A 22,370-nucleotide genomic window follows, 5' to 3' on the forward strand; every position below is an offset into this window, starting at 1 on the left:
GACGAAGTTAAGAGTATTTTATATCAAATTTCAAACGTTTAAGTTTTGGAAGTCTATGCCCCTCATAACTTCAAAGCTACTGCGCCGATCGTTTTGAAATTTTGAACACTATTTTTTTTCCCTGTGTTTCACCTAGAAACTTTGGAAACAAATATAAATTTCTATACATAATTTACGTGAAAACGCTGAAGTTTTATTTTTAAGTTTGTCAATATTCTTCATTTTACGATAACAAATAATCGATTTGTTCGCAAAAAACGCGTTTTTCCCTCAAAGTGTTTCGAAAAAGTGAAAAATTTAAATTTCGAAAAACACTATAACGATAATAATTTTTTGAGTTTAGAAGATCCAACGCCGAGTTATGAGGCACCACAATTCAACCTTTTTCCGAGAAGCTCCAGAGTAAATGCTGCCATTGCCCTTATTATTCAATATTTCGGCATTAAAATTTAACCGAATATTCTTCAAATGTCATAATATAATTGATTTTTAAAAATAGATTTTAACTGTTTCATAAAAAAAAACATAACTCCACTAAAGTTCGCCAAAGCGTATTTAAGCATTTTGTGCTTTAATATATCGTTTTACTCAGTTTTCAGAAAAATTTTAAAATTTTTACGAAGATGCACATACATAATAATTAATTTTATTTTTACGTCAGCAAGTAGTTTAAAAAGGTAATTTCTACATGTTTTGCCATTACAATAAAATTAAATAAATAAAATATGTTAAACAAAAGAACAGCGAAAACAGTTGATGAAACTTGATTTATTTTAGTGCTTGTGCACATAGCACTTACAAAGTGTCATTGTACTTATACATTGTTCTATATGTATATATGTACATAAATCAATACACACATACAACTTTTATATGTACATATGTATGTATGAGTTCAGGTGCGATTTTCTACGAGTAAAAGGTTAAAACACTTGTTTGATTGCCGCGCACGAAGAGGAAAGGCGGCATGTCACGACTCAAACTCTCCAGCCACGCCATATATAACGGTGCCGAGACAATATTTTTACGGGGCATTGGCAACGTCATCACGACCAGATCGGACTTCATTGATTGTTCGTGTAAATATTCGCGCAGACGCAGATAACGATTAGTTTTGTCTTGTACAGCCATTAAATCATCGTCGGTGATTATTGCTGCAAAAGGTTTAATAGAAATAAATATTTATTAGAAAATTTAATTTATATTTAAATGCATATGTGTTTGTGTCGTTTTAGCTAAGCTGCTTATTTGAATAAATTTATTTATTTATTTCCCCAATACTTGATTTTAAATATTGTGAAAATTATAAATAATAATTATATTATTTATATTTTTAATTATAAATATATACTTTCTAATGAAGCGAGTTGCCAAATTAAACACAAATATTTACACACATAAAAGTGCACTCACATTCATCATCGGCTGCCACATTTGGGGGCACATTATCTTTGTCACTACTCACGACAAACTCCTTGATAAGCTCATTAAAGAAAGCCGTTGTTGTTTCTTGTGGTTTCTTCGTTATGTCGGGTATTAGCGTCAAATCTGAGTAGTCGATACGGAATTTCGATAATAAACTAGCCATTGAACGCTGTTCGAATTCCAATTCGGAATTTTTGTTTGCCAAAGCGTATACTCTGGAAAAAAAATTATTACAATTAGTTGTATATATGTATATAGTAGAAAAATAAATATAAACCCACAATTAAATTATTGTACTCACCTCAATTTGCACGATTGCCATGTGCGTCGTGTACTGATTATATAAGGCAAAAGTAGGGTTAGGCCACCGTCGTCGTATAGCCACCAAACATCGATAACGGCATGACTGCGCTTACGCGTGAACTGCGACAGCTCCATTAATATTTCTTTTGGTAATTCTGCGCCACCAGGGCCTTTATACAATGAAGCGGGGTCATTGTGCTTCAGCTTAGACTTGCGTAGAGAATTGGTCTAAAATTTGCAATATTTTGCTTATGAATTATTGGTCGTAAATTATATTATAAAACAAATATCATTAAATTAAGAAATATTGGGTTTTTTTTAAATATTTGTTTCAAGGTTCACTCTCACCAATAGTTGAGGTGACTTTGGATCCACTGGGTCGGGTAAGCCGGAAACTTCTTTAACTTGGGTGCCTGCCATGAAGGATAAATCACTGGTGCTGGAGGCTGTTTTTAGAAACAAAAGTTGTTTAAGTAATTAGATTTGAATTTCTAAATTATTTTAAAAGGTACGATAGTTACTTTTCAAATTATTACGTAATATTGAAATTTTTTTTTTTTTTTACATTAGAGGTATGCCTTACTCATATATCTGTGGTAATATGTTAAAATAGAGTAAGCCGACTTGTACTAAGGTAGACGTGAACTTCGGTTGCACCGCAGGTATAACACCCTTCACAAATAAAAAAGCTCCCATACAAGAATTTCATTTTGATCGGTCAGTTTGTATGGCAGCAATATGCTATAGTGGTCCGATCTGAACAATGTGTTCGGAGATTGTAGCGCTGCTTTAAACAATAAACTATACTAAATTTTGGGGAGTATCTTTTCAAATAAAAAAATTTTCCATACATGAACTAAATTTTGTTAGTTTAGTTTATATGGCAGCTGTACGTTATATTGGTCCAATATCAGCGGTTCCCACAAATGAGCAGATTCTTGAGAAGAAAAGGATGTGTGCAAAATTTCAGATCGATATCTCAAAAACTGAGGGACTGTGGGACAGCCAGACGGGCATGGCTAAATCTACTCAGCTTATTTAGGGTCTCCGACCGCTCCTTCTAGGTGTTACAAATTTTGTGGCAAATTTAATATACCCTGTTCAGGGTATAAATATGGACTTTCGTCGTATTTATTCGTAATTTCAAGCTTCATATTCAACATTATGGTTTAAGGCAAATTAACATCGAATCTCGATTAAGTTGCTCGAATTATCACTATTAATGCAAGTCGATTTAAGCTACTTTAACACACATTCATATATATAGTATATAAAATAAGAAATATATACAGTTATAAGTCATAAGATTTGACATGCCACTTACATTTTAATTGTTTCAAGCCGTTCTCTGTTCTAGGCGAGTCACCAGCATCTACAATTGAGCCGCCAAATGCAGTGCATTTACATGTGTAGATATGTAAATAGGTATGTGGTACATGTGCATCAGGTGATAACGGATTTTAAGAGTATATTGGTGTGTATATACATCGAGACAATAAGGGTGAGGTTCAGAAATATTAATAACAAAAGTGCAACCATGCAAAAAATATAGAAATATAAAATAAAAGAAATGATTAGTTAAAATTTAAAATTGGCTTATCGAATTAGTTACCTAAAAAAATACAATAATAAAAACATGCTAGTATTAAGAGTTTGAAAATTATCTGTGAATATATGTATATATATGAAGATTCTTGGACAGAAACGGATGTGTGAAAAATTTCAGATCGATATCTCAGGGGAGATCGATATCTGAGAACTAGTTTGCGTACATACAAACAAACATGGCTAAATCGACTCAACTCGTCACGCAGACCATTATATATATATATACATACTTTATAGAATCTCGTTCTGGTCTCAGGGTATAAAAACACTTGTTGAGATGTTAATTGTAAAATTGTTGTTTCGAGACTTAAGGCAATATTTTTTTTTTTGTAATTTTTCTTGTATAATTTTTTTTCTTTGTGAAATTCTTCATCCCAGAATATTAATCGTAATTTCAGAATTCAGAAAATATAGCCGAACTTGTGTTGCTGTTCCTTCTGTTTTTTTAGCGAGTGTTCTTTTGCTTTTGCTTCTTGAAGATCGACCCATAAAAAACTGTTCTTGCTTAATGTATTTTACAACAGTTTGATAATCCTTTTACTACGTTTTAGCGAGTGTTCTTTTGCAGATCGCTTACAAGCTAAATATGCTACTTTTTACTGATGGTAAACTTTTTTGATTTATAAATACCGACCCTGCTTAATGTATTTTCTATTTGCATCAGCAAACAGCAGCTCATAAAGCTCATATTTGACTTTACGCCCTCATCAGTCGTTAAACTATAAACTAGCAAATTCAAATATTGTCGGAATGGCATTCTTATCACAATAAATACTTGCACATGCGAATTTACATATGCAATTGCATATTTATATAACAAATATGTGCGCAGATAACTATACACGTGATAATAATGAGTATTTACTAATGACTCAGTGGCTTGCGGCTATAGAGCCATACGCTACCTTGTGAAACATTGCGACTTAGCGAATCCATACTGCCGCTTAGACCATTCTGCACACTTCTATCGGCGGACATCAAATCGGCCGAGCTCTCATTCGGCTGGAGCGTGCGTGGTATATCGTTCACATTTTTGGCGACGCTACTTTCGTCACCCAAAATCTGCGAACAATCGAGGCCATTCGGTAAACGTAAAATAGCAACAGATAAATACATGTCCAAAGCCTGAAAAGTATATAATGGGAAAAGTTTGATTTGAGAATATTGAGATTGCAATTTTCCACTCACCTTGTGCATTATATTGAAGTATTGATCCAAATCCTTCTTATCACAAGTCTGCCAATCATTTTTATAGCCCATAAGCAGAATATTCGGCTTAAGTTTGCCAATACCGGAGGCCTTTGGAGTCGAATAAATGAAGAGATTAATATTAATTTTTGAGAAATATGTAAAAAATAAAAAATAAAAGACACTTAGTCGGTGGATCAGGCTAGTCCAAAATTTTCAAAAATCGCACTTTAGGGTCCTAAAAACATTATTCAGTTCCTAGAAAAGCAAAAGGTTAGCTTTTTCCTTTCCAATTGGCGCTAATGTCGAAACTTTCGGCGCAGTCAGCCCCAGTACGAAAAAGTAAAATTTGAATGTGTATTTCACGAAGCTGCATTTTTAAAATCGGGTGACGGTAGTATTTGGAGACTAACGCGCATATCGACTAAACACATAATATTTACTTCCAAGTCTTATGTAGATTAAAATCCAGCTTTTTATTTGATTTCAGGCTGCACGATAGAATCACCGTTGTCCGTCGAAGCCCTCTTGAAAAGGTATTCAGTATCACTTTGATTGGCTTAGCAAACACTATTTTCTATCACAATTCTTTATACACTCAAATACATATTTAATAAATCTTTAATGAGAGAAATTAGTTTTCCTTACTCTCAGAATAAATTGTCGAAGTTAGGTCTTTCTTTGAGGGTTTTGGACTGGCCTTACCATTGAAACTGAGAATTTACGTGCTTTTTAGCTACCTACCTGCATTAGAGCACGCGTACCTGCCTCCAAATCTTCGCCATCCACGAGTGAATAGAAGCCTTTGACATGATGTTTACGGAACCATGTAGTGGCTCGGTCTAGCAAATAATTTCTATAACGCTGAGAGCTCGTACCACGCAGCACATGCCCACAAACGAGTAGCGAAAGATTCTTCGTCAACATATAGGCAAAATCTACGAGCACTGGACGTGTGTTCGGCAATCCCGACAGTACCAAGATCTAGTCAGATGTAAGAGGTTGGCATAATGGCGCATTTAAATAACTGTAATTTTATTTTTACCTGCGGTCTATAGTTTTTCACATGCTCCTCCACATTATTCAACTGCTGCACTGATATTAGCGCATTCTTGTAGGTCTGCGCTTGTGTCGTCGAGCCCCAATTAACATCGGGTTTGCGATACGCGACGATTAAGTATAGCGCCAATACAGCGGCGAAGGTGATGAGTGCCGTTACCCAAGAGATAAGGAACATAACGGCCACACAGAGTATCGAACCTATTAAACTAAGCCACATGTTGTAGTACTGAAGGGAGAGATTCAAAGAACGTAGAGCATTAATTTGAAAATACAATAAATGGTGAAAATAGGTATGTGAGTACCTTAAAGGTTGGACGCCAGCCAATTGGTTTGGCTAAGCTGGCGTGGAAGGTGCTGAAATTGATGAGCGTATAGGCGCCAAGGAAGAAGTTCGAAATAAGTGGCGCGATCAAGTTGAGTTCGCCGATTAAAATGAAACTGAAAGGTGAAAGAAGCGAGAGATATAAAAAAAAATTAATAAATTATATTATAATAAATATTAATATAATAAAAATAAGACTCACGCAACAGCAATGATGAATGTTAGCACATAGCCACGGAAGGGTTCATTATTTTTGCCGTATCCTTTGGCGAACCACACGATTTTTGGATAGAGCTCATCTTTGCACAGCGCCTACATAGAATGACATAACACAAAGTAAAATATTTTCATATGAATTACTTTAAATATGCTTAATATACCTGAAATACTTTCGGTGCTGAGACCAAACTGGCCAAGGCGGATGAAATGGCTGCCGCAAAACAGCCGGCGTAGATCAGTGGTCCAAAGCCAGAAACAAGTTCAATGACTTGAAATGAGTTTTGTAAACCGTAATGGCATTCACCTGAAATTAAAGTATTAATATTGTTAAAAAAATATTGACAATATTTAATAATAAAAATTAACTCACCTGGTGTGCAGTTCAAAAATGCAAAAGAGTCATTTGCCATGTCAGCCAAGTTTCCGGTGGCGTCACGTGCCACTGTGGCAGCACAAACAAGAACCATAAAGAGATAAGTAGCGGTAGAAATTAAGATGGCTAAGAGTGTTCCCTTTGGTATTGATTTTTGTGGATCCTAAATAAAAATAAAATAAATAAAAATGAATAATAAAAAAAGTTATATATAATTTAAATAAAACAAGAAAAAACACGTTCACTTCGGTTGCATCGAAAGATTATATACAAAATTTGATTTTGATCGGTCAGTTTGTATGGCAGTTATATGCTATAGTGGTTCGATCTGAACAGTTTGTTCGGGCACTGTACCGTTGCCTTCGACAACAATATATGATCAATTTCATGAATTTTCTTCTGGGTGTTACAAACTTCGTGGCAAGCTTTATATACCCTAATCAGGGTATAAAAGTAATAATAAAAACAAGAATATAAACTTAATGAATTTAAAATTAAAAATATGGTAAATTTTTCCGAACCCGAATTTTTGATTTTTAACTATTTCATTACGAAAATATCGGTTAAAAGTGGGGCATTGAGAAGTCAACTGCTCGTCTAAAGCAGCGTCGAAGCGTATATATACAAATTTATATTATTTTTAAGCTGTGTAAATTTGCCAAATATTACATAGCTTCAACCATATGCGGAAGAAATCATAATTTTCCTAAGTAAATTTATCTGAGCATATTGGTATGTATTGAAGATAATATATCTATGATTTCCATTAAAAAAAAAATGGTTGTCGTCGAATGACCTCTGTCAATTTTTTACTTAGCCGAACATTTTTACAAATGCCAGTAGCTCAAAGCATATACCACACGTGCCATCCCTCTTCCTAAGATAGTCACTACTACGTTATAGTAAAGGAAGATGTTTTAAAACTGACTGTTGCTTACTACAAGTATATATTATATGCGATTTTTATTCGCTGACCAGGTTATATTAAGATTGCCACGAAGTTTGTAACACCTAGAAGGAAACGTCGGATACCCTATAAAATATATACATAAATGATCAGCATGACGAGCTGAACAATCGGAATCAAGTACTTGTATCGGAAACTTTTTCATTTCACGAGGTATCTTCAGGAAATTTGGCACGAGTTGTTGTTTAAGACAACAACGTATTCTCCGATGCTACCGAATTAATTTTATCTTAGATAAAAACTAAGTTAAGTTCGTTAAATATATGAAAACCGTTGAAATATATATTCAACAGAAATCTTAATAAAACCTGTATATTTTGGCTCCAAAATTTTAAACAGGTGGCAGCTCATCTAAATCGTTATTTGTCTCCTTACACGTCTTTCATTTTACATAGGTATACTCAAATCGTAATAATTCGCTTATATTATAAATTTTATTGAATTTAATGCTTGAAACATGTGGCCACCCTTTTCCAAAATATTTTCAACTATAAACCGTCTAAAAGACCATCGATTTGTAGTTTTTTACTCATATATGTATTCTTTTGAGTAAAATTTTTCAAAATGTGGCAATCCACATTCTTAAATCTATATTCTTATTAAGTATTATTTAACGATTGACTTACCTTTAAATCACCAGATATATTAGCACCTGCCAAAATGCCCGTAGCTGCCGGGAAGAAAATAGCTATTACCGAGAAGAAATCATGTTGTACGCCATTTTCTTTTCGATAGTCGGGAAAAAGATTTTCTTTAAAGATTGTAACTAAACGACAACAGCAATGAAGAATAAATCATACAAAAAAAACCTAACTTTACACTCACAATTATAGCCGATAAAACCCTTAGCTTTTTCCACTTCGCTTTTAGGTCCAATCAATGAACCGATCAAGAAATCGCCTATAGCAACCAACAGTATGACGAGTAAACCAAGTTGGGCCTAAAGTAATTTAAAAAAATACACAATAACATTACGAAATATACTTATGTACAATAATTTTTGTAAATTATTCTTACCTTCGCCTCCCATTCCATACCAACGACAACAATAACAAGTAGTATGGTTATGGTTATACAACCGATAATGCGCACATCTTGAATACCGCCATCAACAATAGTGAGATCGAAACTGCGCAACAGATCTAACATAGATTCACAGAAACCCACCACGTACATGGCACAGGCTACGGCATTCGCCAGTGAAAATATAAGACCAATGGAACCGCCAAATTCCGGACCCAGTGAGCGTGATATCATATAATATGTCCCACCTGAGAAGAGTTTGGAGAATTAGACTCATACATATTCGACTCATATGTCTTAGTACTTAAACTTTATTACATCTCTATGATACCCATTTTGTGGCGTTTCATTATATTGTATTTTTGTTTACTCATTTTGTTAACATGTGGCAACTCTTATAAAAATATTTTTTTAGAGAAATCTTTCTTAAACCTGTTTAGTTTGATGCCCATATTTTGGTTTTTCAAATAATGCAATATAAAATTGCAAACAGGTGGCTACCCCAAAATATTTGTCGTTTAAAATTCGTTACTTTTATACTCATTGAATAACTCGTTTATCTTTTCAATTTCGGTGAAAAACTTTTTTAAACAGGTGGCAACTTCCCTGTTTTTAATTGCTAGCCATCTCAATATCTTCAATTTGTAGTATTTTTTGCATATACATTATTTTCTTTTAAAATATTCAACATGTGGCAACCTTCTAAATTTTTGTTAAAATCGTATTATTATACGTACGACAATATTCAAATTGGACCAACATTTTACCTTTTCAGACAACCTAATACATATCTCCAGTATCTCCATAATCTTACTTACCGCCTTTGATAACACCATTTGTACTAATCGCCGACATTGACAACGACGTTACAACAGTAACCACTGTGGTCGTTAAAATCAAAATGAATCCCTCTATAACACCAGCTTGTCCTACGACCCAGCTGAGACGCAGAAATAGCATAACACCCCAAATGTTGAGTAGACAACGGACTAAAACGCCCTTAATCCAACCGAATTTAAGCACACCATTCATATTGCCTGCTTCCGGATCCTGATTGCGATTTAAGCTGGCACTCTGTGGAATGCAAATATTATTTATTTAATTAAATATTATATATAATTTAATTTATTAATTATAATAAGTTTACTTAAAATGTTTCATCATTCATTATACAGTGGTAAACAAATATAAAGGGTGTGTTCAGAGCTTTAAGGTTCCATAGAGATACACATAGCTGTCAAAGTAATTCAACAGCGATGTAAGGTCTATAAATCATGAAAAATAAATTCCAAAACTCCCGTTCTTTCCTGCTTAAGGCTTTCGGAAACAAGAAAAATATTTTTTTGGATTGTAGAAAATCTTGAGGAGGCTTTTCAGGCTCGCTGGCATTCCAAAAAATGTCTAAAAATGTGGTTGGTGTTCCGAAGCCATCATTGATGGAACCAGGTTCAATGGTACCGTTTATGGTGATACCGACAGGCAGTATCTCGCTACATTTATTGAAGCTTATGGTAAGCGATTTATATAAATGAACAGGCACATAATCATACAAATCTACAGGTGCTAGAATTGGTTCAGTTAGACTGGTTGTGGTTGGGGTTTAAGTCGATTCTATTTTCTATACAGATAAACCAGCTAAAAATGATTAGTTGGAATTCAACATAAAACAAGTTCTTGCTCAAATACAGTCGGTTCTTCTGGAAAAAGTGATGCAAAATTGCAGACGTTAAAGTAGAGCTCTTTAATCGAAGGGATCGAAACCCATATTATGGGCTTTTTGGATGTCGACGTCTTAATAGCTTCTTCGTTAACTTTGGCAAATGCGCACTATCAGCTTGTCAGAACTAGCGACAAACTTGCAGAGGTTTAACGAACCTAGTAGTCCGTTATCGGCGCTTCAGACAAATGAGCAGGTTCTTGAGGAGAATAGGCTGTATGTAAAATTTCAAATCGATATCTGGAATACTTAGGGATTAGTGCACGTATATACAGACAGACGTCACGCTGAACATTTATATATAATTTATAGACCCACCAAGGTTTCCTTCTGCGAAACTTCGTTACAAACTTCGTGGCACCATAATATGGGTCTAAAAAAAAACACCCTTTACATATGCAAACAGATACTGAGCACATCAGAGCTTTTGATTTGTCTTAGCGTTTTAAAAGCATTCGCCCAAAGGCCAAAATGGCGCATTGAAATTCACTAAATGACGCATCAATTAAAAATTGGTCTTAATTAAATTATGAGTGGCTTTTGTGCTGGGAGTAATTGCCCCAGTTCATATTCAATCGCACAGCATCGGAATGTAAATGCACATAGTATATCTCTATACATATGTATAACTGTCTGTATGTAGGCCTTCATATTTCCAGGGAATCTTATTCGCCATGCAATTGAATTACAGGGGTTACAGTGAGAAATGCAGCAATTTTGAACCCACTAAACCAATTAGAAATAGTAAAAGAACAGCAACAATAAATAATAAGAATATACGAAGACAATCGAGCTTTTGAAGATGCACACAATTATAGATGAATTCAATTAGGTGCTTATGTAAGTTAGTATGCCAGAGAATCATAACATTGTGACTATTTTAGTTAACATTATTTCAAAATCGAAATTTTACCTTTCCGGTGAGCGTTGCGTTGTGTAACTCATCAAGTGTGGGCCGATAGGCGGCTTGTATGGACATGATGTTTCGATAATTATCCAAACGTGGCAAAGCTTCGCGCGTAAAGTGTCTACAAGCAAATGTAATTATTAAATAGGAATACAAATATATACATACCATATATTTCAACGTACCGAAAACTTTTGCCATATTTCGTATCATATTCATTGTCCAATAACTCACGATCCTCCTTGGTGCCACTAGAGTCGTCAGAGTCTTCTTCATTTTGTGGCGCAACTTGAAATCGCGTTGTTTGCGATTGTGAATCCTTGAACCTCGAGGGTTTGTCTTTATCACGAAAACTGCTTTTGATGGATTGTCTATTTTAGAAGAACATAATTCAATTTTTGGTGAAAATCAAGAAATACTTTATATTTATTACAGATATATGTACCATATAATATAATTAATATTAGTTAGTGAGATTTTGCATTAGTTTCAGCTTAGTACGACAGCCATTGGAGGAACTATTCGAATACTCCTATGAAGTCCAATATCTAGGTATAACCCTTGGGTCTATTAGTCTCTTATTCAAAACAATCGTTGTGTTTAAAAATTCTTTTCAGAATTGTTATTCATCTGAGGTATAGTGATCCATAACCATTTCAAAAACTACACTTCAGTGCCTTAACGAACTTCAAAGATAGACCTGACAAACAATTTTGCCAGCACTTTTAGGTAGTACGATAGTACTCCCCATTTTCGTCTAAGAAGAAACGTTTTGTGCAAAGAAGAAATGATTTAGAGAGATTTTAGAAGAGAGCATAGATATAGATATAAATGATAATTAAGGGTTAGGCACCAATATCCCTAAAAAAGTTTAAGATTTATATCGCATAGCGACCTTTCAGACAATCAAATCCTGATAGTTATGAGATATTTGGTCCAAGCTTGCCAAGATCCATTCGTATAACCTTTGGTTCTTGACTTAGTATCACGATGAGGACCAGATTTCTGCGTCATCGAACGATATTTCGGTAACTCTTTTGATACTTTTCGTGAATTCGTTGCTGTAGAACGCAGTGCAAACAGGCGGATAAGGTCCATAAAACATAAGGAACTTCGATTTTCCATTAGACGGAATGGAAATAAGTTTTTCATGTTTTTGCGGTTGTTGTTACTGTTGCTTCTTAGAATTGCTGCAGATAATTTAAATAAATGTTATGGAATGGACACTTTACAGCTATGGAATCAGGGACCCTTACGGCAATGTAGACAACACCGTCGCCAAAATATCGACGGAATCAGATTGTTGACCGCATCGGTGATTTGAGTGATATGTCGCAACCGACTGCCGATACGAGTTATACCTATATAGATGTACTATTGTCACACTGTATCTCGAAGACAACGTGATATACAAGCATTTTCTGGGCGGTGTAAGGGACTGATTAAACAAGTTCTTAGATCTACTCTGGGCGACTTTAAGGTATTTCGAAAGTCGCCTATCAAAGTACTGGTAGTTCTCAGTTCAAAGATTATATTTGACCTTATGGGTTAGTGTTATTTGTATTACTACATAACGAGGTTCTGTAGCTTAATTCCATAACGAACCGACTTACCTTTGTGTTCGTTGTAAATTTTGTTTATTTAAAATTTCTGTAGCGTCCTCGTTGAAAGTATCATCCTCCAATGGCTCACCATTACTATTGACTAAACGACGATAGACCTCATGTGGCACATCCAACTTAACTGCTTCATTTACTTTGTGGTTTACAGGATTCACCTGGAATCGATTTACCGGACGATCGACTGAACTCATTTCGATGGACGACAAATCAGACATATTTTTCTTAAAAGTAAATTTTTGCTACTTAATGACTTAAATATTAACCGTATTTCAATTTATCTGCAAGAAAAGGGAAATGAACAAAGTTAAACGATTTTTAGATATGTATATATTACAAACATAGTACATAAATTATGTAATAACCAGTACAAAGTAATGAGAAATATTTAAATATTTGAGTTATATAGACATGTAGTGAAAAGCACTTAAAAACCTCTTCATTAAAAACAGCATTTAAGCGCCATTCACTCATATTTTTCATTTACAACTATTTGCTATTTAACATGAATATCTGAATAGTTGGGATTGTCTTATATTATGCATTATCACGTTTTATTTGTAGTATTGAGAAAATCAAAAGCAACAAAAATTAAATAGAAAATAAACGACTTAAAAATTATTTAACTTCGCTAAGCGGTGTTTTCACTGTAGCTATTCATACATACATAAATACATACATATATTTATATATGCGGTTCGCAATAACAACAATAAAACGTTAAAGTTTTGGTCGAGCCTCCTCCCATTTTATGAAGCATTCTACAATTTTCCACTAATAAATTCAATGAGCTGCTCATGAGTTTTTATGAGATGTTTTTTTAATGAGCGAAATAAACTGACAAATGGGTTTACAACCAACGAGAAAATGTACGATAGCCCTGTACTGGATAAAATAATAATATTTGATAATTTAGATGATAAAATTTGATAATTTAGAGAAATTCAGGTCGAGAGCAAGTAATTAAAAAATTGTATTTCAAAATGATCTGAACTGCAAAACGATTGATTACTCAGACGACAATTCAGAAGAAAATTATCTGATCTCTCCGAACGTTGAGCAATAACCCTGGAAAAATTCACGGTGGACCCCAAAAATAACCGGACTTTATATTGAAATCACCAACGTTATCGTTATCTATTGAAAACTCTCACATTAAAAAAATACATGCATCCTCTTACAAACGCATTTAACTTCATGTACTATGTACGATGAGGGTTGTTATAGCTACAGCGTGTACAACGAAACTATATATTTTACATAAAATGGAGTTATCCGATCATTTACACTCTGTACCAGCATCAAAAGTCTATAATTATATTAGTGCATTAACTCCGGTTAGCAGTATATAGGTATTTTGCACATTAAGCAAGTCGTCAGTTTAGTTTAGGTTAGATGGCAAATTCCTCAGCTATGCAGGGGATCCCACATAGACTGTTATGTGCAGTCCTTTGTGTAGCCATACGAAAAACTCCTGTAGTCGGTTATCAGCTATCTATCGGCAAAAACACCCTGCACATATCACAAATTTGCTTAGGTGTTTTATTTATATTTCCGCTATTTTACCTGGATGTTTAAAAGTATGAGAATCAAAGTGTTTTTGCCTCGATCTTTCAAAAGCGTGACATTCGAGGAAGAAGTGTGGAGTTGATTCTATCGCATCTTCTTCATTCATCATTCGGTAGATGTTCAATCTAACTTCATGAATCCCGATGGGACAATGTCCTATTAGTACTCCTAGAACCATTGAAAGGTGCACCTTGCTGAGTACGAAGAGTTTCCAAGACCTTTTGTGATTTACCTTGGGCCCGAAAGACCTTGCAACTGTACAGGTGGTGGTAGTTAACCAACGCTTGCTGAGCTGGTCTGAGGTCCAATTCAGTAGTCAACCACAAGAAGCCAACGGAGCTTGTATTTCGCAGTTATCGATACTGAAGTACCTGTCCTAGCAAGCTCATCAGCCTTACAGTTTCTTGCAATATCGCTGTGGCCAGGTACCCAAACCAATCTAATCATAAAATAATTCGATGCTAGAGATAAGGAGTCGTAATTAAAATCGTAATTAAAAAGTCCGGGTCAAATTTGATCAGATGGTAAGTGTATATGATATACTCATATTTGAGTTGATGGCTGATTAGATTAGCATTTTCTTTGAAATATACGGGAGCTGGGTATGTTCATAAGTTATTTCGATTATACTTAATATAATATTATTAGTAAAATATAGATCTCTAAGTAAAACTATTTTCTACCGTAATTTAATAGCTCTCTTAATAATACAGTTTACGATCCCCTATAATTGATTTATTCATTACTAAATTATTGCACTTTATAGGAACAATACCGTTCTGTCAGCGTGATTTATATACGCAAATTGGGTTTTGTTAACAACAATTTCATACATTTAGAAACCCAGTGGGCGTGGGCGAAATGCCCTTAAGCTATCATCTATGCTTTCAGATGAGCAAAAGTCTGAAAATTTTACTGTTAGTTATATAAATAATTAAAAATTCATAATGTACGAGTAAGTATTACAACAGGTATAAATGCGGGAAAAATATACGAAAAACCGGAACACCAAGATTTTTGTTGTAGTTTTTCTAGTGTCACAATTTAACTTGAAATATGCATAGCTATAAGTTTGTGTTGACAAGCTATTTGTGGTTGTCTTTTTTTTTATAAATACGAGTGTTTGCTTTATCCATATTGACACAGGTATATTGATATTTACATACGAGTACAATTAATGAATAGAATTGCACTTTCATTGTCCATATATCTGGTCAATATATTTGCAACGTTATTATTCAAAGAAAACAATTAATCTCGAATGAAATTAAGCAAAAGGACAGAATTTGGCTGAAAATAAAAGCTATATAACCAAGTATTTACGTTTCCGATCACTATTCTATATTATCCAGAAAAAAAAATGAAAAAGAGATAAATTAAACAGTTCTATACATTTTCCAGACCGGAAAGTAAACAATAGACGGTTAAATGAGGCAATATTAATGCAATGTACACAAAGGTACAATCATTGTACATAAGGGGTTGGTTCGATAAGACTTCGCATACACAAGAAAAGCGAAAATTTTGGACAAATCGCGATTATTTCTTCTCAGATTCAGAGATCTTTTAAGTTTTTTAACCCTACTGTAAATTTTTTCTTGCAGTATATAAATCTCATGGTCTTTTTAGATAACTACTGTCTCAATCGGCGGTCTGCCAATAAGAGATCTTGAATTTGCCACATTATCCTCCGTGATAGTCATTTTTGGAACACATAGCAGTGGCTCATCGCAAAATTGTAGTGTAACCACATTGAATCCCGTTTTACTGCACGATTTTCCTTACAAAAACAAGGATCAAGCCAACGACCAATGGTGAACTGTTTTAATTTTTCTAAGATCCGCGAACACGTGCGCCTACGCACGCGACGGAAAAAAGCCGAGAGTCCGATTCGGTTTTATATAAGAGAAAATTTCACTTATGTTAGTGGTACCATCGGGCGGTGACCGATTGGACCGTCCTCGTTCTCATTTGGATATGAATGTGTATATAGGTTTTATGGAGATATCGTTAACAGCATTAATATCTAGCGATGCTACCGTTTGGTGGATCAAATTCATATTAGGCTTGTTCCACAATCGGTGGTCCAGTGGCGCTAGAAAGCAACTTTGATAGAACAAAAAACTTGGTATTGTATATATATACTTTTATTGATATTACTATTGACTCCATTCATGTGGATCCACGACATTATTATCGGAACGCACACAGCATGACTTCAAGGAACAATACTTCCTTAATCTATTTCGAACACAACGATACGATAACGAATACCTTGAGACAAAGTCCTCTATTCGAAACTTTTCAAAGCTTTCAACAGAAATTCATTGAGATATTCTATTAGAAATTGTCGAAAACTTTGCCGGACTATTATGAGAATCAGTTCGTGGCCCGGTAATAACAATATTCGTTTATAGGGCTAACTTGATGTACTATGGTCAATGGGATTTTTTAGATGTATCCAAACGATCATTGTCCATCGTAACGGTATCGGTGAGTAAAACTTCTACATATTCTTTAAACTCCATACAAATCAACAATGTAAATACGGCCAATAAACCCAATACGGTTGCGATGGGTGTGGTTTTGCGAGTAAAAATGACCGAGTAGGAATAGATAAGCATTGAACCTTCAAAGATATTTATTCTCAAAGTTAAAGAAAGAGATAGATTCTCGCTCACGAGCAATGGTTTGAGTAATGAGTCATAAGAAATAAATGAAATTTTTGTTTACCTGAAATATTTAAGCACCAAATCAACTACCAGAAAAATACCGACTTATTGTATAGTTAAGTTCAAAAATATGACATTTAACAAATTAATTGCTGGTAATTTTACAAACTATAAAGTAATATCATGCTATTTGCACTCTGTCTATTAAACGGTTTTCCATAATTATGGCTATATATTTATATTTATGCATACTATTTACCTATTATATTATACACACACATATGAGGCATGCGTCATTCGCGGCTAAAAAGAAAGCTACTACACGCTTGTCACGCGGACTTTGCCGGCATTTGAAACATTCCGTCATCATTCATCATACCAATCATTTTTGCTAGCAACTTAAGCTTTTAACTGCTTAGCGACCATAGTGGTGGCATTAACCCATTTTATAGTAGATATTTGAAATCTCCCCGATCAATTGTCGTGCAGATATATATGTATGTATATACATATGTATCTACAAATGTCTGTACGGGTCCTATGCGAAATGTGTTGTACTCGGAGCATGCATTCAGTGCAAGTATGACCACTCACGTGCAATACGCCATAAAGGATATACTACATACTAGACATATGAGCACAAGGCTGCTAAGACAAATTGAGTGTGATAATTTTAGAATAGATTACTCAAGTTTAAAAACTCGGCGCCTTTACATACAGACATACTTGTATATGCATAATTACTACATTACTACGTAGTAGTCAGAATTCGTCAGTTTTTACTGGAAAATTATCTAGTATTATAGTTTATTGTTGAGTGCAAAAGTCTGAAAATATGATTTTAATTTACTTTGAATGACGAGTTTTGTAGCCCAAATAAAGGATTCGAAACACACAAATATTTTCAAAAAGCGGATACAACATCATTCGGCATATATCTCTGTATTCATAATAAACAAACCATTTTCACATATTTGATCAACCGTCTCCTGCTATTTATGTAGAGCGTCTTACGATTTTACAACAAATTATGTCATAACTAATTTCGAACAAATTTTTTCAAGATAGAAAACATAGATAATTTTGTGATAGAAATTGGCGACACTCGAAAGTTTCATTGTCTGCCGAGGGTGATGGAAAATAATTTTTGGTTTTGAGGTTAGCTTTTGATAAATGCGATATTTTAAGCTAACACGATGCAGTTGCACCTAGAATATTATATTAATAAATATTATTAAATCATAACTAGAACGGCTACTACGATATTGAATACCAGCTATGATCACAAAAATCCTTGTGGTGGATAAGTAAGGGTGGTAAGCTATTGGTGCTTAACATGTTTTTGTTCCTGATCGCTACATTCACTGAGAACCCAAAAAGCTTCGTATATTTAATAAAAGATAATAGGAAACTGCTACTTACTAAAATGAGAATTCCATAAATGATAGTTCTCGATTTTTGGACTCTAACACTACTAGAAGCCTGCAAGTAGAATTGTTATAATAAAGATGGTAAAAGCAATCAACGGTACATTTAATCTCGTATATCTTTTCTCAGTACCGAATTATACCCATCATACGAACAAAGCACAATAAATTAAATTTATATTATTATACTCAGATGGATGTATGCAAACAGATATTCTAAGAGTTTAGTAAAAATTAGGCAAAGTAAATAAAAGTTGGCGATTATGGAATAAATCTGTAGCACTGTCTTTAAGAACAAAACAAGAAAAAATGTCGCAGCTATATGATAACTATTGTTGTCCGATGTTGGGAACTCTGACAATTGAGCAGCTTCTTAGGCAGAAAAGAGCATGTGCAAAATATCAGATCGATATCTCACAAACTGAGGGACTTGTTCGCGTACATACAGAGGGACGAACAAAAAAACATAGACTCTTTATGTTACAAAATCGTAATAAACATAGAGGGTATAAATAGGGAGTAAAAGGAAAAATTTCATCCAGCAGTTTAATTAAATAAGAGAAACCTCCAAAGATCAACCGTGGACTACATAATACGACGTTTAAAAGCGAAAGCAATTAAGCTGTTAATTGACTTATTTGAATTGATGTTCACACCTACTTTATTTAATTAATACAATTGGTACTTGACAGCTATCCATGGAATGCATGGACACATTTACATTATTTTAATGCCGTTTAAACACAAATTTAGGCAATTTAAGTGGTAAAGTTTATTGAGAAAATTTGGTGCAAATTTGTTTGATTACCAATTAGGAGTCTGTTAGGGCATGGTTTCAGGAATTTCGTTGGGTTAAACATATAAAGAGCACTTAACATAACAAAACTGATTGATTACAAAGTCTTTTCGAAGGAATAGTGCATTCTCCTTTGTTGAGTTGGTCTGGTAAGCTCATGATAATTTGGATATTACATCGAACCTTGAAGACGATATAAAATGAAATGAATCATCTGATTATGATCCTGAATAATATAGATCTTGCGGCGACTTTCAATAACAAAAATAATAATAAGGTATCTCTATTCCTAACTATCTATAAAAATAGAGTTATGGAACAAAATATGTGTTCTGGAGTTTCTAGCTTTAACGAGCAAAACAGTTTTAAATATTCTGTTGGCGCAGAAGATAAGTTGTCTTCCGTGATCTCCATTTTCCCCTTCTACTTATGTAACTAAGTAATTGTGAGTATGTATAAATATATATCGACAAATATTCCATAATTCTAGGCGAGTACGACTTAAATGACTGTAAATTCAAGTATTGATTGTAATGTTTTTTAATAATGTAAATTTTTGTATAATATTACTGAAAATTTAATAATTAATTTAATTAATAAGACATAAAATTTAATTATAACTGACGACTGTCTGCAGGTATGTAAGCATACCTACAAATATGAGTGTATGAAGGTACATTAGAGAGGGTACAGAGTATAAATGCTACAGAGTATAATAGTTTTGTTCACCTAACGGTTGTTTGTATCACCTAAAACTAATCGAGTTAGATATAGGGTTATATATATATAAATGATCAGGCTGAAGAGACGAGTTGAAATCCGGGTGACTGGCTGTCCGTCCGTCCGTCCGTGCAAGCTGTAACTTGAGTAAAAATTGAGATATCTTTATGAAACTTGGTAGACATGTTTCTTGATACCGTGAGACGGTTGGTATAGCAGATGGGCGTAATCGGACCACTGCCACGCCCACAAAACGCCATTATTCAAAAACAAATAAATTGCCATAACTAAGCTCCACAACAAGATACAAGACTCTTATTTGGTATACAGGATCACAATAGGAAGGGGCATCTGCAGTTAAAATTTTTTTTTAAAGTGGGCGTGGTCCCGCCCTTATAGGTTTAATGTGCATATCTCCTAAGCCGCTATTGCTATAATAACAAAATTCACTGGAAGCAAATGTTTTTAGAACCTCTACCTACAGTGTGAAAATGGGTGAAATGGGTGACAACTCCGCCCACTTCCCATATAACGGTACTGTTAAAAACTACTAAAAGCGCGACAAATCAAGCACGAAACACGCCAGAGACATTAAATTTTATCTCTGGGATGGTATGAGATGACTTTATAGGAACCGTGTTCAAAATTAGACAGTGGGCGTGGCACAGCCCACTTTTAGGTGAAAACCCATATCTTGAGATCTGCTTAACCGATTTCATCCAAATTCGGTGCATAACGTTCTTTTCATATTTCTATGTCATAGTGCGAAAAAGGGCGAAATCGGACTACAACCACGCCTACTTCCCATATGACACCGTTTTAAGTTTCACTTGATTCTTTCACTTTCCAATATGCACATCAAGCAACAATGATTATATCGGGGTAAAACTTTGCGTGAATAATACGTTTAAAGTATGCCACCTTGTGACCAAAAATTGTCTAAATCGAACCAAAACTGTTCAAGCCCCTAAGTACTAAATATGTGGACCCCAGTGCCTATAGTTGACCTTCTACCGAAAATATCAGTCAATCCACAAAGAAATCTCAAACGAGTATACCATTTGACTTTGCGAGAGTATAAAATGTTCGGTTACATCCGAACTTAGCCCTTCCTTACTTGTTTTGTTTTTGTTTTTTGTTATGGATACGCATTGATATTTGACGATGAATATCTCGTAAACGGTTAATTATACTGATAAAAATTTATCAGTTAGGAAATAATTAAAAATGATGCGTACTAAATGGGTATTTGAAAGGTAGCGCCTTCTTTATTAAATCAATACTAATGTGGGTATGCAAGAATGTATGTATGTTTGCATATGAGTTTATGTTTGCCAGTATCTAACTTGACATTGAAGATAGCGTCCAAAAAGGCAATAACATTTTGGTATCTTTAAACTTACATACATAAATACAATACATATGAGTATGTACATTTGTACGTATATACATATTTTATATTGGCATATTTATCTTCGTAGATGTTTTGTAAGCATTTTGTTCTTATTGGGGAGTCTTACCAAGCTTATGAACTTGGTCAAGGTACAAAGCTATTCGCTACCAAAAATGACTTTTTCAGTGCCCGTAAATGACCTGAAATACAACCTTGCTGTTAAAGTTTAACACTGAAACTAAATGTAGGTTAGTAAGAAGGGTTAGTAGTTAAGACGTAAATTAATAAGCTTCCAGTTAACCAAATAAGATCACGCGGTTAGAAATTATACATAAAGTTGTTATAATAATAATTAATAGAGTGACTTAAATATCGGTATATATAACGGCAAAAGCTCATAAGCTCCAATTCAATAATGATTGAAGTAGAGATGAGGTTAGGTAAGGTCTACGCAGCTTTACTCCAACAAAATGTATATATCTTTCCTATATCCGAAGAAGTGTCTCGAGACTTCGGTAAATGAATACATCACCACAGACTGAGCTTCTGAAGACATACATTTTTAATTGATCAACATTACGTTAAAAATGGTCTAAATTTAAATCATCGAAAGTTCGAACGACCCTCGTTACAAAATTTCGCTAACTGCGAATGTTTCACTAGGGGATTCACATCTAAGTAAATGAATTTGTATATTTGAAAGCTCCGTTCCTGCCATATTTTATAATAACTTAACTGTTTTTATATATTGTATTTTTACAATATTTTGTAATAATTATGGCGTAATAAACTTAAATGGATAAATAATAATATAATGACAGGTTTTAGATGAGCATTCTATGCCAGTTCGAGGTGTTAATTTTACGATCGAGTCTCATACTTAGTAACACCAATTATTATTACTTTTACTGCATATTAAATTATATAATTAATTAGGCGCCTACACATTTGGTGTGGTATACACGCTGTCAATTTAATGTAATCTTATGTATGAGCAGATCATTCATCTAAGGTATACCATGGATGGTTTTACAGAACTTACCGTGGCGATAGTCTTTGC

At 34.1% G+C, this 22,370-nt stretch overlaps 1 protein-coding gene across 4 annotated transcripts in view; it reads right to left on the reverse strand.

The window, feature by feature from the left end:
* Window positions 1–748: 748 nt before the first annotated feature.
* Ncc69 (sodium chloride cotransporter 69) overlaps window positions 749–22,370 on the reverse strand; it is a 29,401-nt gene continuing 7,779 nt past the window's right edge. Inside the window, exons 2-21 of one of the 4 annotated variants that reach the window (XM_036360589.2) lie at window positions 12,728–13,014; window positions 11,300–11,485; window positions 11,121–11,235; window positions 9,309–9,564; window positions 8,485–8,738; window positions 8,293–8,407; window positions 8,094–8,233; window positions 6,498–6,663; window positions 6,289–6,431; window positions 6,111–6,220; window positions 5,889–6,024; window positions 5,570–5,812; window positions 5,269–5,508; window positions 4,525–4,635; window positions 4,242–4,461; window positions 3,053–3,100; window positions 2,077–2,174; window positions 1,727–1,956; window positions 1,414–1,640; window positions 749–1,154 (exon numbers count right to left, since the gene is read on the reverse strand). In XM_036360589.2, coding sequence (XP_036216482.1) covers window positions 910–1,154; window positions 1,414–1,640; window positions 1,727–1,956; window positions 2,077–2,174; window positions 3,053–3,100; window positions 4,242–4,461; window positions 4,525–4,635; window positions 5,269–5,508; window positions 5,570–5,812; window positions 5,889–6,024; window positions 6,111–6,220; window positions 6,289–6,431; window positions 6,498–6,663; window positions 8,094–8,233; window positions 8,293–8,407; window positions 8,485–8,738; window positions 9,309–9,564; window positions 11,121–11,235; window positions 11,300–11,485; window positions 12,728–12,951 — 3,507 coding nt within the window. In that variant the 5' untranslated portion in view covers window positions 12,952–13,014 and the 3' untranslated portion in view covers window positions 749–909. Of the gene's footprint in view, window positions 1,155–1,413; window positions 1,641–1,726; window positions 1,957–2,076; window positions 2,175–3,052; window positions 3,101–4,241; window positions 4,462–4,524; window positions 4,636–5,268; window positions 5,509–5,569; window positions 5,813–5,888; window positions 6,025–6,110; window positions 6,221–6,288; window positions 6,664–8,093; window positions 8,234–8,292; window positions 8,408–8,484; window positions 8,739–9,308; window positions 9,565–11,120; window positions 11,236–11,299; window positions 11,486–12,727; window positions 13,015–22,370 lie in introns of all 4 variants that reach the window. The other 3 variants (XM_036360592.2, XM_070110941.1, XM_070110942.1) reach the window with 3 other exon arrangements.

Source organism: Bactrocera oleae, chromosome 6 (genome assembly GCF_042242935.1).
Source record: "Bactrocera oleae isolate idBacOlea1 chromosome 6, idBacOlea1, whole genome shotgun sequence".
Classification (NCBI taxonomy): domain Eukaryota; kingdom Metazoa; phylum Arthropoda; class Insecta; order Diptera; family Tephritidae; genus Bactrocera; species Bactrocera oleae.